The following is a 14,479-nucleotide window of genomic DNA, read 5'->3' as shown; positions in this document are numbered from 1 at the left end:
TATCAAATTGTGTATTTAAATATTAAATCATTAGTGCAAAAGAAAATGTCTGTGTACGAGTTGTTTCTATAAGATTAAAACGTCCTAAAAGCAGTTGTAGTGCTGGGTGATGGAATTATATCAAGATAAAATGTTCATATGAGTCGATAATTCTCAAGATTAATGTCACATTATTTCCTTTGGGTTTAAAGACTGATATTTTCTCCCGAGTGAAGGTTGTGGTTTTAAATCTGAGGTCAGTGAATTATCGGTTATTTCCTAATAAATCTGAGATTGTTTTGTGTGAAGAACCTGAACACACCAGATTGTGCTGTTTTCCATCAGACTGCAACTTTATGTCCATCTCAGTTTCTCAAGGTGACGTCACACTGTCACATCTTGTTTTTGTCCCATTAACCATTAACATGCACAGAAGAGAATTTTAAAACAATACGTTTCCTGCTCATTATCATATTTACGCACCATCAGACTTCAGAAACTCACATGCTACCTTCTCCCCGTGCGTTCAGACACTGAACCCTCATCTCTGTCTCCTCCTTCCAGAGACCAGTCAGCAGCCGAGCTCCCAGTCTCTCTCCGCTCAGACGGAGCGGTTGCAGGTGGAGAAGACGTCCGCAGGTTTGAGTCCAGCAGACAAACCTGCACAGCAACAGCAGCTCAGTGCCGCCGAGCAGAAGAGCAGGATGCACCTGCAGATGTCCACAGCGCTGCACGGTACGATTCTGTCCCCCACAGCACAGATGTTGATGATTTGGCTGAAATTTAAATGTGGTAGTCCACGTTTAGGAATGATGGCTGAGCAATTGTGCCACGTTTTTTAAAAGATAAAAATGCGTGAATATAAGCAGCGTGGGATCAGGGGAGTTGTCTTCTTTGCCCTTTCTTGTCCCATAATCTTTTCGGGTTGCTTGGACCAAACGACGATGAATAAGCGTGATGGATTGTCAGTGATCAATAGAAAGTCTATTTTTCCTTCGTCGTACGTAGTTTAGAGACGAGCAAAGAGAGATTATGGATTTTTATGGGTTTGAACATTTTGGATAATGTCTAATCGTCGTCTTTTTGGACATTTTGATGAAGAATTGTTACGTATTTTCACTTTAATTCAAGAAAGGCTGAAAAGATGAATATAGTCCAGTGCTTGAACACACAGGAGGTTAAAGAGGAGCCGACGCCCCCGGTGTACGGAGAGTAATGATGCGATGGAGCCTTGTTGTTTGTAATGGATCCCAGAGCTCCGTGATGTACAGTTACCTCGTAGTCGAGCAAAGCAACTGAAACAAATCTCTGTTTGGAAGCGAGCCGGGTTTCAAAAATACAAAGTAATTTTATTAGATTTTTTTTTTAAATCCAGTGAGCTGGTGCACGGAGCCAGAAAATATAAAAAAACACTAACTGAGCTGGAGGCTGCGTTGCTGCGTAAATCTGCACCGAGTTCTCCGGGCCAGATGTGCAGGCTGTGGTTTGGTAGCTAAGAAAACCTCCACTGCTCTGAAAACTGATCACTGGTGAAGTGATAATGTTACAGTTGGTTTTGAAAAACGCAGCAGATGGTTGGAGCTATTCTTGTGTCGGGAGGAGATGGACCACAATCCTACTGCCAGAAGGAGCCTGAGTGAATCTGTGTGGATTTCACACATACTTCGTATATAAACCAGGTGACCGCCAAAACATGGCCACAGTCAAACCACCACCATCATCATCATCATCTTCATCGTGGGCCTGGATTCTTTCTGACGACCGGCTCCTGCTCCCACCTGTCAAAACATGGGAAACGTGCTGAATGACTCTGCTGAGCTGACACTCTCCAATGTAAACACATGCAACTGCATACATGTTGCTACATGAACACACACACACACACACACACACACACACACACACACACACACACACACACACACACTCTGAGTTGTTTCCCCGGAGCAGTAAAAGAGGCCCCTCCGTCGGGGCAAGTCTTGGCAGATGTGCTGAGTGTTCTGGCGCTCTTCGCTGGTATTTGGGTTTTCGAGGCCCTGTACTTAAAATGACTGAGATACTTGAGGGTTTTGGGAGAACGTCCAATGCCTCGCTGACAGATCGCCGTGGAAACAACAAGAGATGGACACTCAATGGTCACTTCACTCTCTGCCAGAGCTCTCGATCATGTCGGAGAGATCTGGAGGACCTTTATCAGCCGGGTGTAATGAGCTGAGCCGGCTCGTTAGTGAAGTTGTGCTGCTAAGGGGAGTTAGTTATCTGCTGTCGTTGAAGAGGAGTCGATGTCTCCCACCTTTTAACACAGAGGCTTAACAATGGATGAGGAATAGTCGTAAGATAATAAATCAGAATGTCACAACGGCAAAGTGAAAATAAAAAGTAAAAGAGTTTCAAATAAGTTAACTTGCAATACAAACATAGAATAGGAATAGTGTTGATGAGGTTGTTGGACTCTGTTCGGACTTTGTTGTTTTGTCTCAGATGTATTGAAGTCTTGTCAATAAACCAACACGATTTTATTATAAAGAATAAATGAAAACTACAGGAAAACAGAAGAAAAACAAACCAAGACGTGAAATAAAAGATGCACCTTAAAAGTATCATTCATGTGGATGTGAAAATCAGCCGTTAAACTTCAGATTTACTTTGTGATCTTTCTGTCTGAGTGATTCTGCTGTTTGTCCCCCTCAGGGCAGCCCGGCAGTCAGAACACACTGAAGTCCATCATGAAGAAGAAAGACGGCCGGCCCGACTCCAACGGCACCAAGAAGAACCTGCAGTTTGTCGGGGTGAACGGAGGGTGAGTCCGAGAATGTTGCTTTTAAATTGAACTAAATTATCTTTTACTTTTCATTTCCAGGTAACTGTTAAATGTGTTTAGCAAGGTGGCTTTTGTCATGTTTTTAAGTATCCGTACTTTTAAAGAGTTGTAAAAACGTGTTCTCTTTAACCTGAGCTTGACTCTTCATGTTTCTCTGCCTTTGTCGCCCCCGTGTGGCCCAGGTACGAGACTACGTCGAGCGACGACTCCAGCTCAGAGGACAGCAGCTCCTCCGGGTCGGAGGAAGAAGACGAGGAGGAGGAGGAGGATGAGGAGAAGGAGGAGGATGAGGAGAAGGAGGAGAAGGAGGAGGAGGATGAGGAGAAGGAGTTGGGAGGAAAGGAGGAATACAAGAACGTGGAGCAAAAGGGCAGCAGGGAGGAGTTCAAACCTGAGGGAAGCGAGGACGTGGACAAGAAAGACGAAGAGGAAAGTTCCGAGAAGCCGGAGACGAGAGACAGGTGGGTTCATGAAGAATGTAATTCAGCACAGGGAGTGAACATGGGAATATTTTATGAATTAATCTACTGATTATATTTCTTCACTACTGTCTTTACTCTGCATGTGATCACAAAATAATCTGATTTCATTTGACTATTTTCTTTGGCTGGTTCCTGGGTTTGATTTCTAATAATAGCCAAGAGAGCAGCTTGCTTACCAAAATGAAAACCAAAACTATCTCAAGTTAAATTGAAGTCATTTGAGTTTTAAAATAATAAGCTCTGTTATACACTATGTATGTTCTTTTTTTAAAGGTATGAGCTGAGTGAGAAGATGTTGGCTGCGTGCAGCGTTCTCAAAACTCACCTGAGTGACCCAAAGACCGTGAGCAGCAAAGACGTGGTGAGGAGTTTGGTTCACGACTCGTCCTGTTTGTGTTTACTGACTGGAATCTGTGTGTTCTGACGAAAACACCGTGAAAAGTTCACAGTCCCAGATCCCACTGTTCTTAACACATCTGTCACAAGCTTCCATCACCACATACTATATCTGTAATCATCTGATTAAACTCTAACTTTATAATATTTGAGCTGAGAGTCTAAAGCTCAATGTTCAAGTCTCAAAACATTCAAGGCTCAATTCCTCATTTATGGAAATAATTACTAGACCCTGACCAATATGGATTTTTTTAGGCGGATGCCAATATTAAGGAATACAAAAATTCCAGTACCAATAAATCACATATCTATATTTTAAAACAATTGGCAATGATTCCTGAGATGTCGTTATCAAACTCTTGTAACAAAGAACATTCGGCACGGTTTATTCTGTAAAATAAGTTTTAATATCTGCAAACATTAAACACGAACTTTGAAAATATCTGTGAAAAGCTCACAGATATTTTCATTAACCGCAAAACAACACGTCTGAGCTTAAAGGTCAAAATGTTATTTTTATACATCAGCCTGAATCATCATCATCATTCATTCCAACTGTTTTATGTTCTGTATATAAAAATAACGTGAAGTTGTATTTAACTGTCCGTATGAAATGTGCTGGATGACTGTTTATTTTTATAACGAGTATTAAGCAGTCCTGGCTGTTTTCCAGAGAGCGTGTCTGAACACGGTGCAACACGAGTGGTTCCGTGTGTCCAGCCAGAAGGCGGCGATGGGCGCCATGGTGGAGGACTACCTGGGAGCCTTTGGGTCCATCTCGCCGGCCGTGCTGCGCCACATCGTCAACATGGCCGACGGCAACGGCAACACGGCGCTGCACTACAGCGTGTCGCACTCAAACTTCCCGGTGGTGAAGAAGCTGCTGGATGCAGGTGAGACGCCTGAAAGGAGCGAAGACGAGAGACGAGATGTTCTCTCTGCAGAAGTTTAAGTTTTTAGTTTTCAATCACACGATGTAGTCTTTCTACATTTCTGTTTGTCTGAGCGCTTCAAGGAACGGATCAAAGATTTCTGTTATGACCCTGGAAACCGCAGGCAAGACAATCTCATCCCAAAAAGTCTACATTCAATCTGAATTTATAGGCCTGGATTTATGTTTGGGAGATGACGTGGTGTCTCCAGGGTTGTTCTCTACTCGGCTACTTCCCCTTATCTTTAATTATTAGTAGATATAAGTAATTCTGGGACTCTTGATATTCCTTCAGCTGCCACACATGATCCTAAACTTCATCATAACGGTCGTAAAAGCCTTTAATTTAACTTGTTAAATTCCTGAGAGGTAAATAAAAGTCAAGATGATAATGCTAGCTGGGCTGAGCAACCCAAAGGCCAGAAAGGAAGATAATAAACTTTCTCTTTCCTGCTCTTGAACACGTTTCCTCCTCCAAACAGCCATGTGGCGATCGCTCTGAAGGCTCAATAGACTGTGATGAGGTCCCGGCCACTCGTTGCTTTAAAAGCCTTTTGTCTCCTCGGCCTTTTGTGTCCTTGTGCCGTGTGACAACACATCCACTCCCCTGTTCCCATTGTAGCCTTTGTCCTCGCACCGGCCCCCAGTTCCTTAGGCCCCTGCAGCCCCCCCAGTGCCACCCTCACACCCACCTCTGTCCCACCAGGCTCTGATGTCTCACCGCGGAGCTTCTCGTCCTGCAGAGAGTGTAAAGGATGAGTTCAGACAAGGCGCCGTGGTCCCAGGTCTCTGTGAAGTAGAGACGTGATTGACTGACGCGTCACGGGCCCGACACATTGTGCATTGTTGTGTTGTCTGACAAATCAATCACAGGCCGAGTCAGAGCGCTTTAAACATCATGTCTATCTGTGTGTGTGTGTGTGTGTCTGTGTGTGTGCAGACGTGTGTAACGTGAACCAGCAGAACAAGGCGGGATACACACCCATCATGCTCGCAGCGCTGGCAGCCGTGGAGGCGCCCAAGGAAATGCGTATTGTGGAGGAGCTCTTCAGCAAGGGCGACGTCAACGCCCGGGCCAGCCAGGTCAGTGACGGCAGGGTCGGGGGGGGGTCAGAGGTCAAAAGGCAGCGGCAGGGCATCAACCGCAACCACACCGCGTGTTTCAGGTCCCAATGGGCCGCGATCTGAAGGTCGAAAATCAAACGGAGGCAGATTGTATGTGACTGAATCAGTTTATGAAAAGTTTATAACATTTTAAAAGCTTCTAATGAGGTGTTTGTCTCTAATTAATTTGTAAACTACAAACGCACCAAATTCAGAAAGATGAACTTTTACTCTTTGGTGGGAAAAATGGAATGTTGGTGACACCAAGTGGTGAAAAGGTGTAAATCGTTTTGCAAATGTTGAGCTGTCAGAGGGAGTTTTTATGTTTTTTTTTTTTATCATCTGAAAACAGATGTGACTGATATTTGTAAGAAAGCTTTTGGATTTGGGCTTTGAGTTAGTGGAGAATTTTCTTTTGCCAGTTTTACAAATGAATCATCGTGCGTGTGTGGGGGGAAAAAGATGCAGGAATTATGGCTGTAGCTGGTTAATGATTAATGATTTAGTTATTAATTGATTATTTCTCATTAAATTATAAAACAGTGGAAAATACCTTTCTAGATCTCAGTGTGACACCCTAACAAATTATTGTTTTGCCCAGCAACTGCAAATCACAAAACACAGCAAACACAAAACACAATGCGGTTAATATGAAAACACAACAACACATTACAAAACCCTGGCAATGGTTGTCCGCTGACCGAGCTGTTGTTTCAGGCGGGTCAGACGGGGCTGATGCTGGCGGTCAGTCACGGCCGCATGGACATGGTTCGGGCGCTGCTGGCTCACGGGGCCGACGTCAACATCCAGGACGACGAGGGCTCCACGGCGCTGATGTGCGCCAGCGAGCACGGCCACGTGGAGATCGTCAAGCTGCTGCTGGCTCAACCCGGCTGCGACGCCAAGCTCAGCGACAGCGTGAGTAGCTCGTGAGGTGGCAGCAGAGCGCACTGTCCTCTGCAGATGTTCTATCGACACAACTCTTGATCCAGACTTTTGAAATTGACAGATTTACTTTTCTTATTTCAGTCAATTTAAACTTTTTATTCCTTCTTCTCCTCTTTGTCTCGTTGTCTTTGTTGACTTCCTGTTTCCGTCCGTCCAGGATGAGAGTAACGCTCTGTCCATCGCTCTGGAAGCAGGACACAAGGACATCGCGGTGCTGCTCTATGCACACGTCAACTTCTCCAAAGCCCAGTCACCGGTAAACATCAACTTTATCTTTATGTCCCTTAGGCACAAATTACTATGACAGAGTATTAGGGTCTATTAATGACATGATTCAGATAAAGAAAACCCTCCAGTCTGTCGTCCGTGTGATTTTAAACGTGTCCCTGTTCCACCGACTCGTAGGGAACCCCTCGACTCGGCAGGAAGACGTCACCCAGTCCCACCCGGAGAGGCATGTTCGATTAGAAGCCCCGCCTCTGCCCAGGAACCCCACGCTGCTATTGGTTCACGCCGAGCGACGCCTTACCTACAGCTGGGCGAGGGAGTTCATCCCAAACAACAACCAACCAATGAGATTTCTGGAAGTATTTTTTTATTTATGTGCACACCTCTGTCGTCCAGGACGAACCCAAAGTGCCCTTTGAATGTAACCAGCTGGTGCCTCGAGTCCTTAAACCATCAGCAAACCACTGGAGTTCACACCAACTAATGCAATTTTGTCCTTTTTTCTTTTATTTACTTTTTTCCATTTATTTTCCAATTTGACCATGTTTTGATTTCTAAAGCTCAATGTTGATCATTCAAGAGCATCGAAACTTCTTTGTGATTTATTTTTTATTTTTTCAGAGCGTCAGAGTAGACGGAGAATAATCCACCCAACGCGTTAGAGGAAACACTTCCTGTATATATTGCTCGCCTCAAACAACCCGGTGTCACTTCTGTGTCCCGGTGAATTCATCGATGAATAGCCGCGACGTAGAAACTGTACTTTTATATAAATCCTTTGTGTCTATTTAAAAAGAAGAATCACAGTATTTTGAATATTTCCTATTCCTACTTAACGATCCATGAAGTTATATATTTATCAAAGTATAGTTTTTAATGCAGATATATGTATTTCATTGTACATACGGTGGTCATTAGTTTAGTTATTCTCCTTTTTGTCTCTGTCTCTCACGCGTAATGTATAAACTGTCCTTCCTCCTCTCGTCTTCATCGCGGTACTGACTTTCATCGTCACATGAGAATTGAAGTGCCTGAGACTTTGCCATATAACAATAAACATCGATTAAAGAATTTAAATCTGTGCCGCCTCTTCATCTATGACTCATCTAGGTGTGTTAGTTTTGTGAGGTTCATTTATCAAATGATTAAAAACTAGACGACATAAAGGTTTAGAACAGATCAAAGAGGAAGATGAGTCACATGTTTTTACAGACGACACAGGATGTGTGTTATTTTTTTAATGCTCATATCATCACAGTAAAACGTATAAATGTCACATTATCATTGTGAACTTTTGAAAATTGGCATCAAAGAAGAATACGTTTTAAAATGAGTTTGTAATCATTTGTGTTTGTTGTGTTTGTTAACGGAGCCGGACGTCTTCTGCCCGGACAGTTTCCTGAGGGAAAAGGAAAAATGAACATGAAAAAATATCAAATATCAAAATATCACCAACTACAATTAAAGTGACACCTATTTCCGATTCTAAATTGAATTTTGATCTAATAGCTGCTTAGATTTTTTACATATAAAGGCTGCCATGTTTTTTTACAGTCATCCAAACTGGAAGGTTACCACAGGTTCTCTTTCATGTTTGAAAGGGGAGGTGGTGTTCAGCTGCAACATGACACTTCACCACTAGATGTCACTAAATTCTACACACTGCAACTTTAAATGTCCAAATCACAGCCTCTATGGCTTTAAAATAAGGATGAGTTAGTTCTATTAATATTGTTCTCTAGAAAACTATTAGTCTTTTTAGTGAGTCTAATTTATGTTTTCTTAGAAGTTCACATTCAGATTCACACTCCTGACGAACCTGGGCAGAGACGGGAAGGAGCCTGGTCCCGTCCTGGAGAGAAGGTGCCTCTGTGCCGGAGGCGGGACGAGGCCGAGGTCTCCGGGTCTGTAGCGAGCGAGCTGGAACTGGAAACTGGAAACTGGATCCAGAGTCGCTGCACTGCAGAGACACAGGAAACAGGGAGATGGAGACAAAGATGCAGTCGGTCGGGTTTGAACATATGAGCTGAGACACTGAAACAATGCGATCGCTGCAGTAAGTTTCTGATCTTTGTTAAAATACCAGAGCATCAAAAAGAAATAGGATAAAGGGATTTAATGACCTGGCGGCTGCAGGGTCAGAGGTCAGGTCCTCCCCTGAGGAGCTGGTGCCTGTGTCCATCACGACCAGCAGCTTCTGCATCAGCTGGTTCCACCTGTCGAGGCCGGCCTCAGAGTCCTGCTCCTCCAGGGCCTCCTGCAGGAAACAGAGCACACGTCAGGGAAACCCTCCTCCATGTTGTCTGGTTTTATCAAGAAGATGATGTTTGCTTGTCGGTAGCACAAAAACCACAGACTGAATTGCAAAGGAAATCTGGTGTGAAGATGAAACATGAGCCGAGACAGAGCTCAATGAAATCTGGTGCAGATCCGGACAAAGGCATCCAGGATGTTTACATAACACAACTCGTGATTCTTTGTTATTTGCTTGCGCTGAAATTTTAAATTGAATCGAGAAAAACTCTAAACTTAAAGTACGACCTCGCCTTAAACAAGTTAAGTTTGGTCTACGATGAGTTCAAAAGTTCTTAACATTGAAAAACATTACACGACTTCCAAAGACGTCAAGTTAGTGTTGTTCATTTGGTCCAGATGTTCCTGATGTGAGGCGTTCGGTGTTTTACCGTCAGAGTTTGTCTGAGCGTGTCGACGGCTTCCTGCATGACGCTCTTCATCCGGCGGCTCGTCCTCTTCGCCACCTGCAGCTCGGCCTTCAGCCGACTCACCTCGGTGCTGTGGTCACTGGGGCGTTCTGGCACCGAGGCCCCGACCTGTCTGAAATATAACACAAGCGTCATCGTGGGGGTTTGGCTCGGTGGTGACTGCAGGTCACGAGGTCCTTGGTTCAATTCCAGGAAAACTACTTTAAGTCATTATCCAACAAATACGCCACATTTACAATGACTTAATTCGTCTTCATTGTCAATGTGTGTCTGCTCTCAATAAAGTATCTGGTGCAATGTAACTTGAGCACATCTGTCTTCTACTTCTGCAACTACTAATAGAAATATTATGAATATGATAACTGTATCTAGTGAAAGTAAAACCCTGGTTTCGTGAGTTTATGTGAAGTTCTATCAACCCATCACACACTGTCTCAGATTCATCTCTCCACCCTTTTCTTCATCCCTCCATCCTGCATCCCAGAACAGAACCTCCACACTGAGTCTCCCTCCGCCCGGTCACCAGTCCTCCATCAATCTCTCCTCCACATCCAATACACCCATTTCCATTCACGCCTTTAAATCCCACACAGTAGGGAAGTGGTGCCTCCTAGAGGAAGAACTTCTCTTCCCTCTGAACACTGAACAGAATGTGAAGGACGAGTCAGGGACGTGGACGATGGCCACTTGGTGACCTCTGACCTGAGCGTCTCCATCTCGACCAGGACGTGTCTGAGCTCGGCCTGAAGCTGCTGCTGCTCCTGCCTGCAGACGCTCAGCTCCGCCTGCAGCTGCTCACTCTGATCCGTCACCTGCTTCACCACCTGACGGAGGGAGGAGGTCGGTTTTTAATATTAAATGTAAAATTAAAATATAAACTTTGATGTTTTGTTGATCCAGCACAAATAAACGATGTCTTAGGAAACATTGACACATTTTCACATCGGTATGGGACATTTTTCGCCCCCTAAAGCCAAAAATCCATATCTGTCAGGTTCTAATACAGATATCAAGTATTTATCTATTCTATAACTGTACAATCCTGTTCCTCACGTACACTGCGGCTGTATTAATGAGTGGTTAGTTATCTGAAGCCTCCAGTGACTCCTCCTCTCACCTTCTTGTGGATGCAGACCTTGCGGGACAGATTTCTGTTCATTTCCTCCAAGATGTCCGAGTCCACGCTGTGTTTGCTCTTGTGTTCCTGCAGCGCAGAGTTCTCCCTTATCAGGGCCTCAGCTTGCTCTGACAGATGACTGCACCGAGACAGCAACTCCGTGTTCTCCTCGAAGGCCTGTTTGGTCTCCTCAGGAAGCTGCTGGTCCACCAGGCGCTGCACGTTTATAGCCATGTTGACCTCGTGGTTCTCCATCTCCTTCTCTAGCCTGTCACCCGGGAGCAGGAGGGCAGAGAGAGATGGACACGGTCATGAAAGTTTGTTTTAGAGACATGTGACTCCCTGTTGAAGCTTTGTGACGATTGATTTTCCGTTGCTTGTGTTTGGTGCAAAACCAACCTCTTCTTCTCCAGCAGTACTGTCATCTCCAGGTTGTGGAGGTCGGCTGTGTGCTTCTCCTCCTGACTGGTCAGCTGCTTCTCCAGAGACTCCATGTTGGACGTCAGCTGCTCCCTTTGCCTCTTGAACTCCTCCAGACTGGCCAAGCTGGACTCTGGAGGGAGGTGGACACAAGAGGTCAAGGTTAGAGTCCATTTGTTTGTTTGTGAGACCATCTCCACGAAACTCGGTGAAACAATAGGACAAGGGAGAACAGATTAAATCCTGGGATGGATCCAGGATCGTTTTCTCACTTTGAGGCATATTTCGGGGACTGAAATCTTTGAGTGAGTTTGATTTGATGCAGCTTGATTGACTTTGTTTTTAACGCTCTTCTGTGTTTGTTTGTCCGTCAGCAGGATTACTCAAAAACTACCAAATCAATTTCCATGAAGTTTTGTGAAGGGGTGGGAGATCATCCAAGAAACGCATAAAAATATGGATTTAGATAAACGGGCAGATCCAGAAATATTTTTTCACTTTGTTTGACGGGACAATTTAAGCTGCAACGATTCCTATCGCTCCCTGTGGATTTCTCCACCCTCCCAGCATGCACCTGCAGGTTCCAACAGGGGCCTTTGAGATATCTGCTCATCACTCCACATTACATTACTGTAACCTTATCTGAAGTTAGGGTTTAGATGCCAAACTCTGTGTTCTACTGCTGCACTAAACATTTCAAATGTGTTGTCGAACTGAAATGCATCAAACTTCCAAGAGGGTGGAAGAGGTGTTGATTTCATACTGGTCTTAACTGTCTCCAGATCTTTCCATCAGACCATCGACCTGCGGCACTAAAATCTGAACCTCTGGTTTAACGCTCAGTCTCACCAAGTCTCTTGTTCTCCCCGCTGAGTTCCTCTATCCGCTCTCGAAGCTCCTGGTTCATCTGAGCGTGCTCTAGCTGCAGAGCATCTTTGTCTTTTCCTGCAGCCTGTCGCTGAGTCTCCAGCTTCACATACAGTTCCTCCACCTCGTCCTCCTTCTCCAACAACGAGCGTTTCAGATAGTCCGCAATGTCGTTCTTGTCTTTCTCCAGTGAACAGTACTGAGACGTGAAGTCCTTACTCTGCTGCTCGAAGTCGTCACACTTCAGCTGATACCTGTCAGAGGAGGAGGGACAAAGTCTGTAATGATTCATGTTGTACTGATGATAAAACATCAGGTTAACAAACTGCATCTGAAACCGGAGCAAGAGGATTTTTCAATGCGTGAAGATGTTTTGGATTATTGTTAAAAGTCGTGTCCAAAAAGAAAATGACGTCAAAATCTCTGGCTGCAGCTTCTGTATTGTGAGTTTTGGTCTTTCTATCTTTTTCCTCTCCAGAAAAAGTTTTTAGTAGAATTTTGAACACATAGACTGAATATGGTGAACAAGTAAAATAAAAATAAATAAAAGTTTTAAAAAAGTAAAAAACTAGGCTACAAGGCCTCAGCTGCAAAATGACACAGGAAGCGACAAAAATACAAAAATACACAAGAACAACAACAAAGAAACACAACTGATCCAGGAACCAGTGAGTTATTTAAAATAACATTCACGACTTCAGTTCTGTTCTATGTTCATGTACGGAAATGACACACAATCAGTTCATCTGCTTACATGTAAAGACACGTTTATTCTGCCAGTGATTAAAACAATATTACTCTACTGCTTTAATAGCTCTTCTTTGTTTCTTTCCTGTTATTATGCTTTTTTTTTTTTTAAATCTAATTTAATTTCTGTTTCTTTATTGTATGTACAACACTTTGAGCTGCATTACTTGTGTGGAAGGAGCAATACAAATGCATTTTATTATTAGTATAACTGTTATGATTATGATTATTCTGATGATTATAAGGTTACCTCTCCAGCTGGTCGGTCAGATATTGGATCTGATTCAGGAACAAATCTCTCTCTCTGTCTCTCTGCTCATCTGGACTCGTCTCTTCTGTTTTCATCTCCGCTTCTGGCTTCTCACTCGCTTTTTCTGTTTTTTTCAGCATCTGTCGAGAATGTTTGTTCAAGTTTTTAACCCTTTGATGCACAACATGGGTCAAAAATGGCCCGTAATCAAATCCTGTGTTATTTCATGCATGAGTATTTCTTTGCTTTAGGTTTGAAATGAATGTATTTTATCGTTTAATATTCTAAGTGTTCATTAAATATCTTGTTTTTGATTACCACAAATCATTACTTTCCTTGTTTCTTTCTTACTTCATAAACAAACGTAAATTGTGTATTTCTACATCACTTTCACACACATGGGTCAGAAATGACTCGTACAGTTTGTATCCTCAAGTCTTATTTCACAATCCATTACTCGTGAGAAAGAGAAATATGTAATACTAACTAGCTGTAATAGCTAGATAAAAAAAAACAAAACTCGAAATATAACAGTATATACTCAATAGACTGATTGATGTGCATTTGAAAATATTATTTAGATTTTCTCTATCCAGAGTGTTAGTATGGCTGGTCACAATCATTTCAGACTTACGGTTGAAATGGTCATAAAGATGTTGAATGAAGAACCGGATGAGGAAGATGAGGAGGCAATTCTCTGGATTCTGAGTCCTTTGATGACATAGAAGATTATGTCATCAAAGGAGCCTACTTCATTCAGGAGAGCATGATTCCAAGACACAGGACAAGGCTTCTTTAATCACAGAAACCTTCTCCTAAACGAAGAAGGAAGAATAAGCTATAAAACATTTTGGCAAAGAAACACTCAGCCATGCAGGAAATAACCCAGGAAATGAATAAAGATCATGTTTGACCCATGTGTATTAGAATGAGCTGCCATGGCTTGTGTATCAAATGGTTAAAGGGATAGTTCACGCAGAAATGAAAACTCACTCATTATCTAGATTAGATTAGATTAGATTCACTTTATTGTCATTACACAGTACAGGCACAATGCAACGAAATTAGGTGGGTCTAACCAGAAGTGCAATCAGCAATAATATACATATATGATACATATACCAGTATATACAGAAGAAGGAATGGGTTGGATAAGGGAACAGTTAAACATGGGAAGGTAACGGGGATGTTATATATTTGTGCAGTGGAAGTAATAAAACATACACTAGGAGGTATAGACCTACTCACCCCTGTGCCGATGGAGGGCTGGGTGAAGCGTTTGAGTCCACAACACACTTCTGGAGTTTGGGGAACTTTTATCTTCAGACGTAAACAAACAGAAGCTTGTTGCTAAGCGATGCTGCGTTCAGGGACACTTCGAATAGTCACCACTTCACACCACGCGTAGGAATCATTGTCAGATTTATAATATCAGTAATAATAAATCAGTATGAATTATGATGGTA

At 43.2% G+C, this 14,479-nt stretch overlaps 2 protein-coding genes across 9 annotated transcripts in view; one reads left to right on the top strand and one right to left on the bottom strand.

Annotated features, from left to right (window-relative positions):
• Positions 1-7,970, top strand: part of kank1a (KN motif and ankyrin repeat domains 1a) — a 48,620-nt gene extending 40,650 nt beyond the window's left edge. For 3 of the 8 annotated variants that reach the window (XM_034596192.1, XM_034596194.1, XM_034596198.1), the window contains 9 exons: positions 544-714; positions 2,671-2,779; positions 2,983-3,261; positions 3,556-3,643; positions 4,352-4,571; positions 5,550-5,692; positions 6,431-6,631; positions 6,819-6,917; positions 7,067-7,957. In XM_034596192.1, coding sequence (XP_034452083.1) covers positions 544-714; positions 2,671-2,779; positions 2,983-3,261; positions 3,556-3,643; positions 4,352-4,571; positions 5,550-5,692; positions 6,431-6,631; positions 6,819-6,917; positions 7,067-7,129 — 1,373 coding nt within the window. In that variant the 3' untranslated portion in view covers positions 7,130-7,957. Of the gene's footprint in view, positions 1-543; positions 716-2,670; positions 2,780-2,982; positions 3,262-3,555; positions 3,644-4,351; positions 4,572-5,549; positions 5,693-6,430; positions 6,632-6,818; positions 6,918-7,066 lie in introns of all 8 variants that reach the window. The other 5 variants (XM_034596197.1, XM_034596196.1, XM_034596195.1 and 2 more) reach the window with 5 other exon arrangements.
• A 241-nt stretch (positions 7,971-8,211) lies between these two features.
• LOC117767646 (cilia- and flagella-associated protein 157-like) lies at positions 8,212-13,131 on the bottom strand. Its single transcript, XM_034595440.1, has 9 exons — positions 13,014-13,131; positions 11,999-12,270; positions 11,129-11,282; positions 10,730-10,997; positions 10,308-10,436; positions 9,574-9,819; positions 9,013-9,146; positions 8,709-8,849; positions 8,212-8,288 (listed from the first exon to the last, which is right to left on the bottom strand). The coding sequence occupies exons 1-9, from the start codon at positions 13,106-13,108 to the stop codon at positions 8,231-8,233; spliced, it is 1,497 nt and encodes a 498-aa protein (XP_034451331.1). The 5' UTR covers positions 13,109-13,131; the 3' UTR covers positions 8,212-8,230.
• Positions 13,132-14,479: the final 1,348 nt, after the last annotated feature.

The sequence above is a fragment of the Hippoglossus hippoglossus genome, chromosome 9 (assembly GCF_009819705.1).
Source record: "Hippoglossus hippoglossus isolate fHipHip1 chromosome 9, fHipHip1.pri, whole genome shotgun sequence".
Lineage (NCBI taxonomy): Eukaryota > Metazoa > Chordata > Actinopteri > Pleuronectiformes > Pleuronectidae > Hippoglossus > Hippoglossus hippoglossus.
This window is presented reverse-complemented; position numbering and strand designations above follow the sequence as displayed.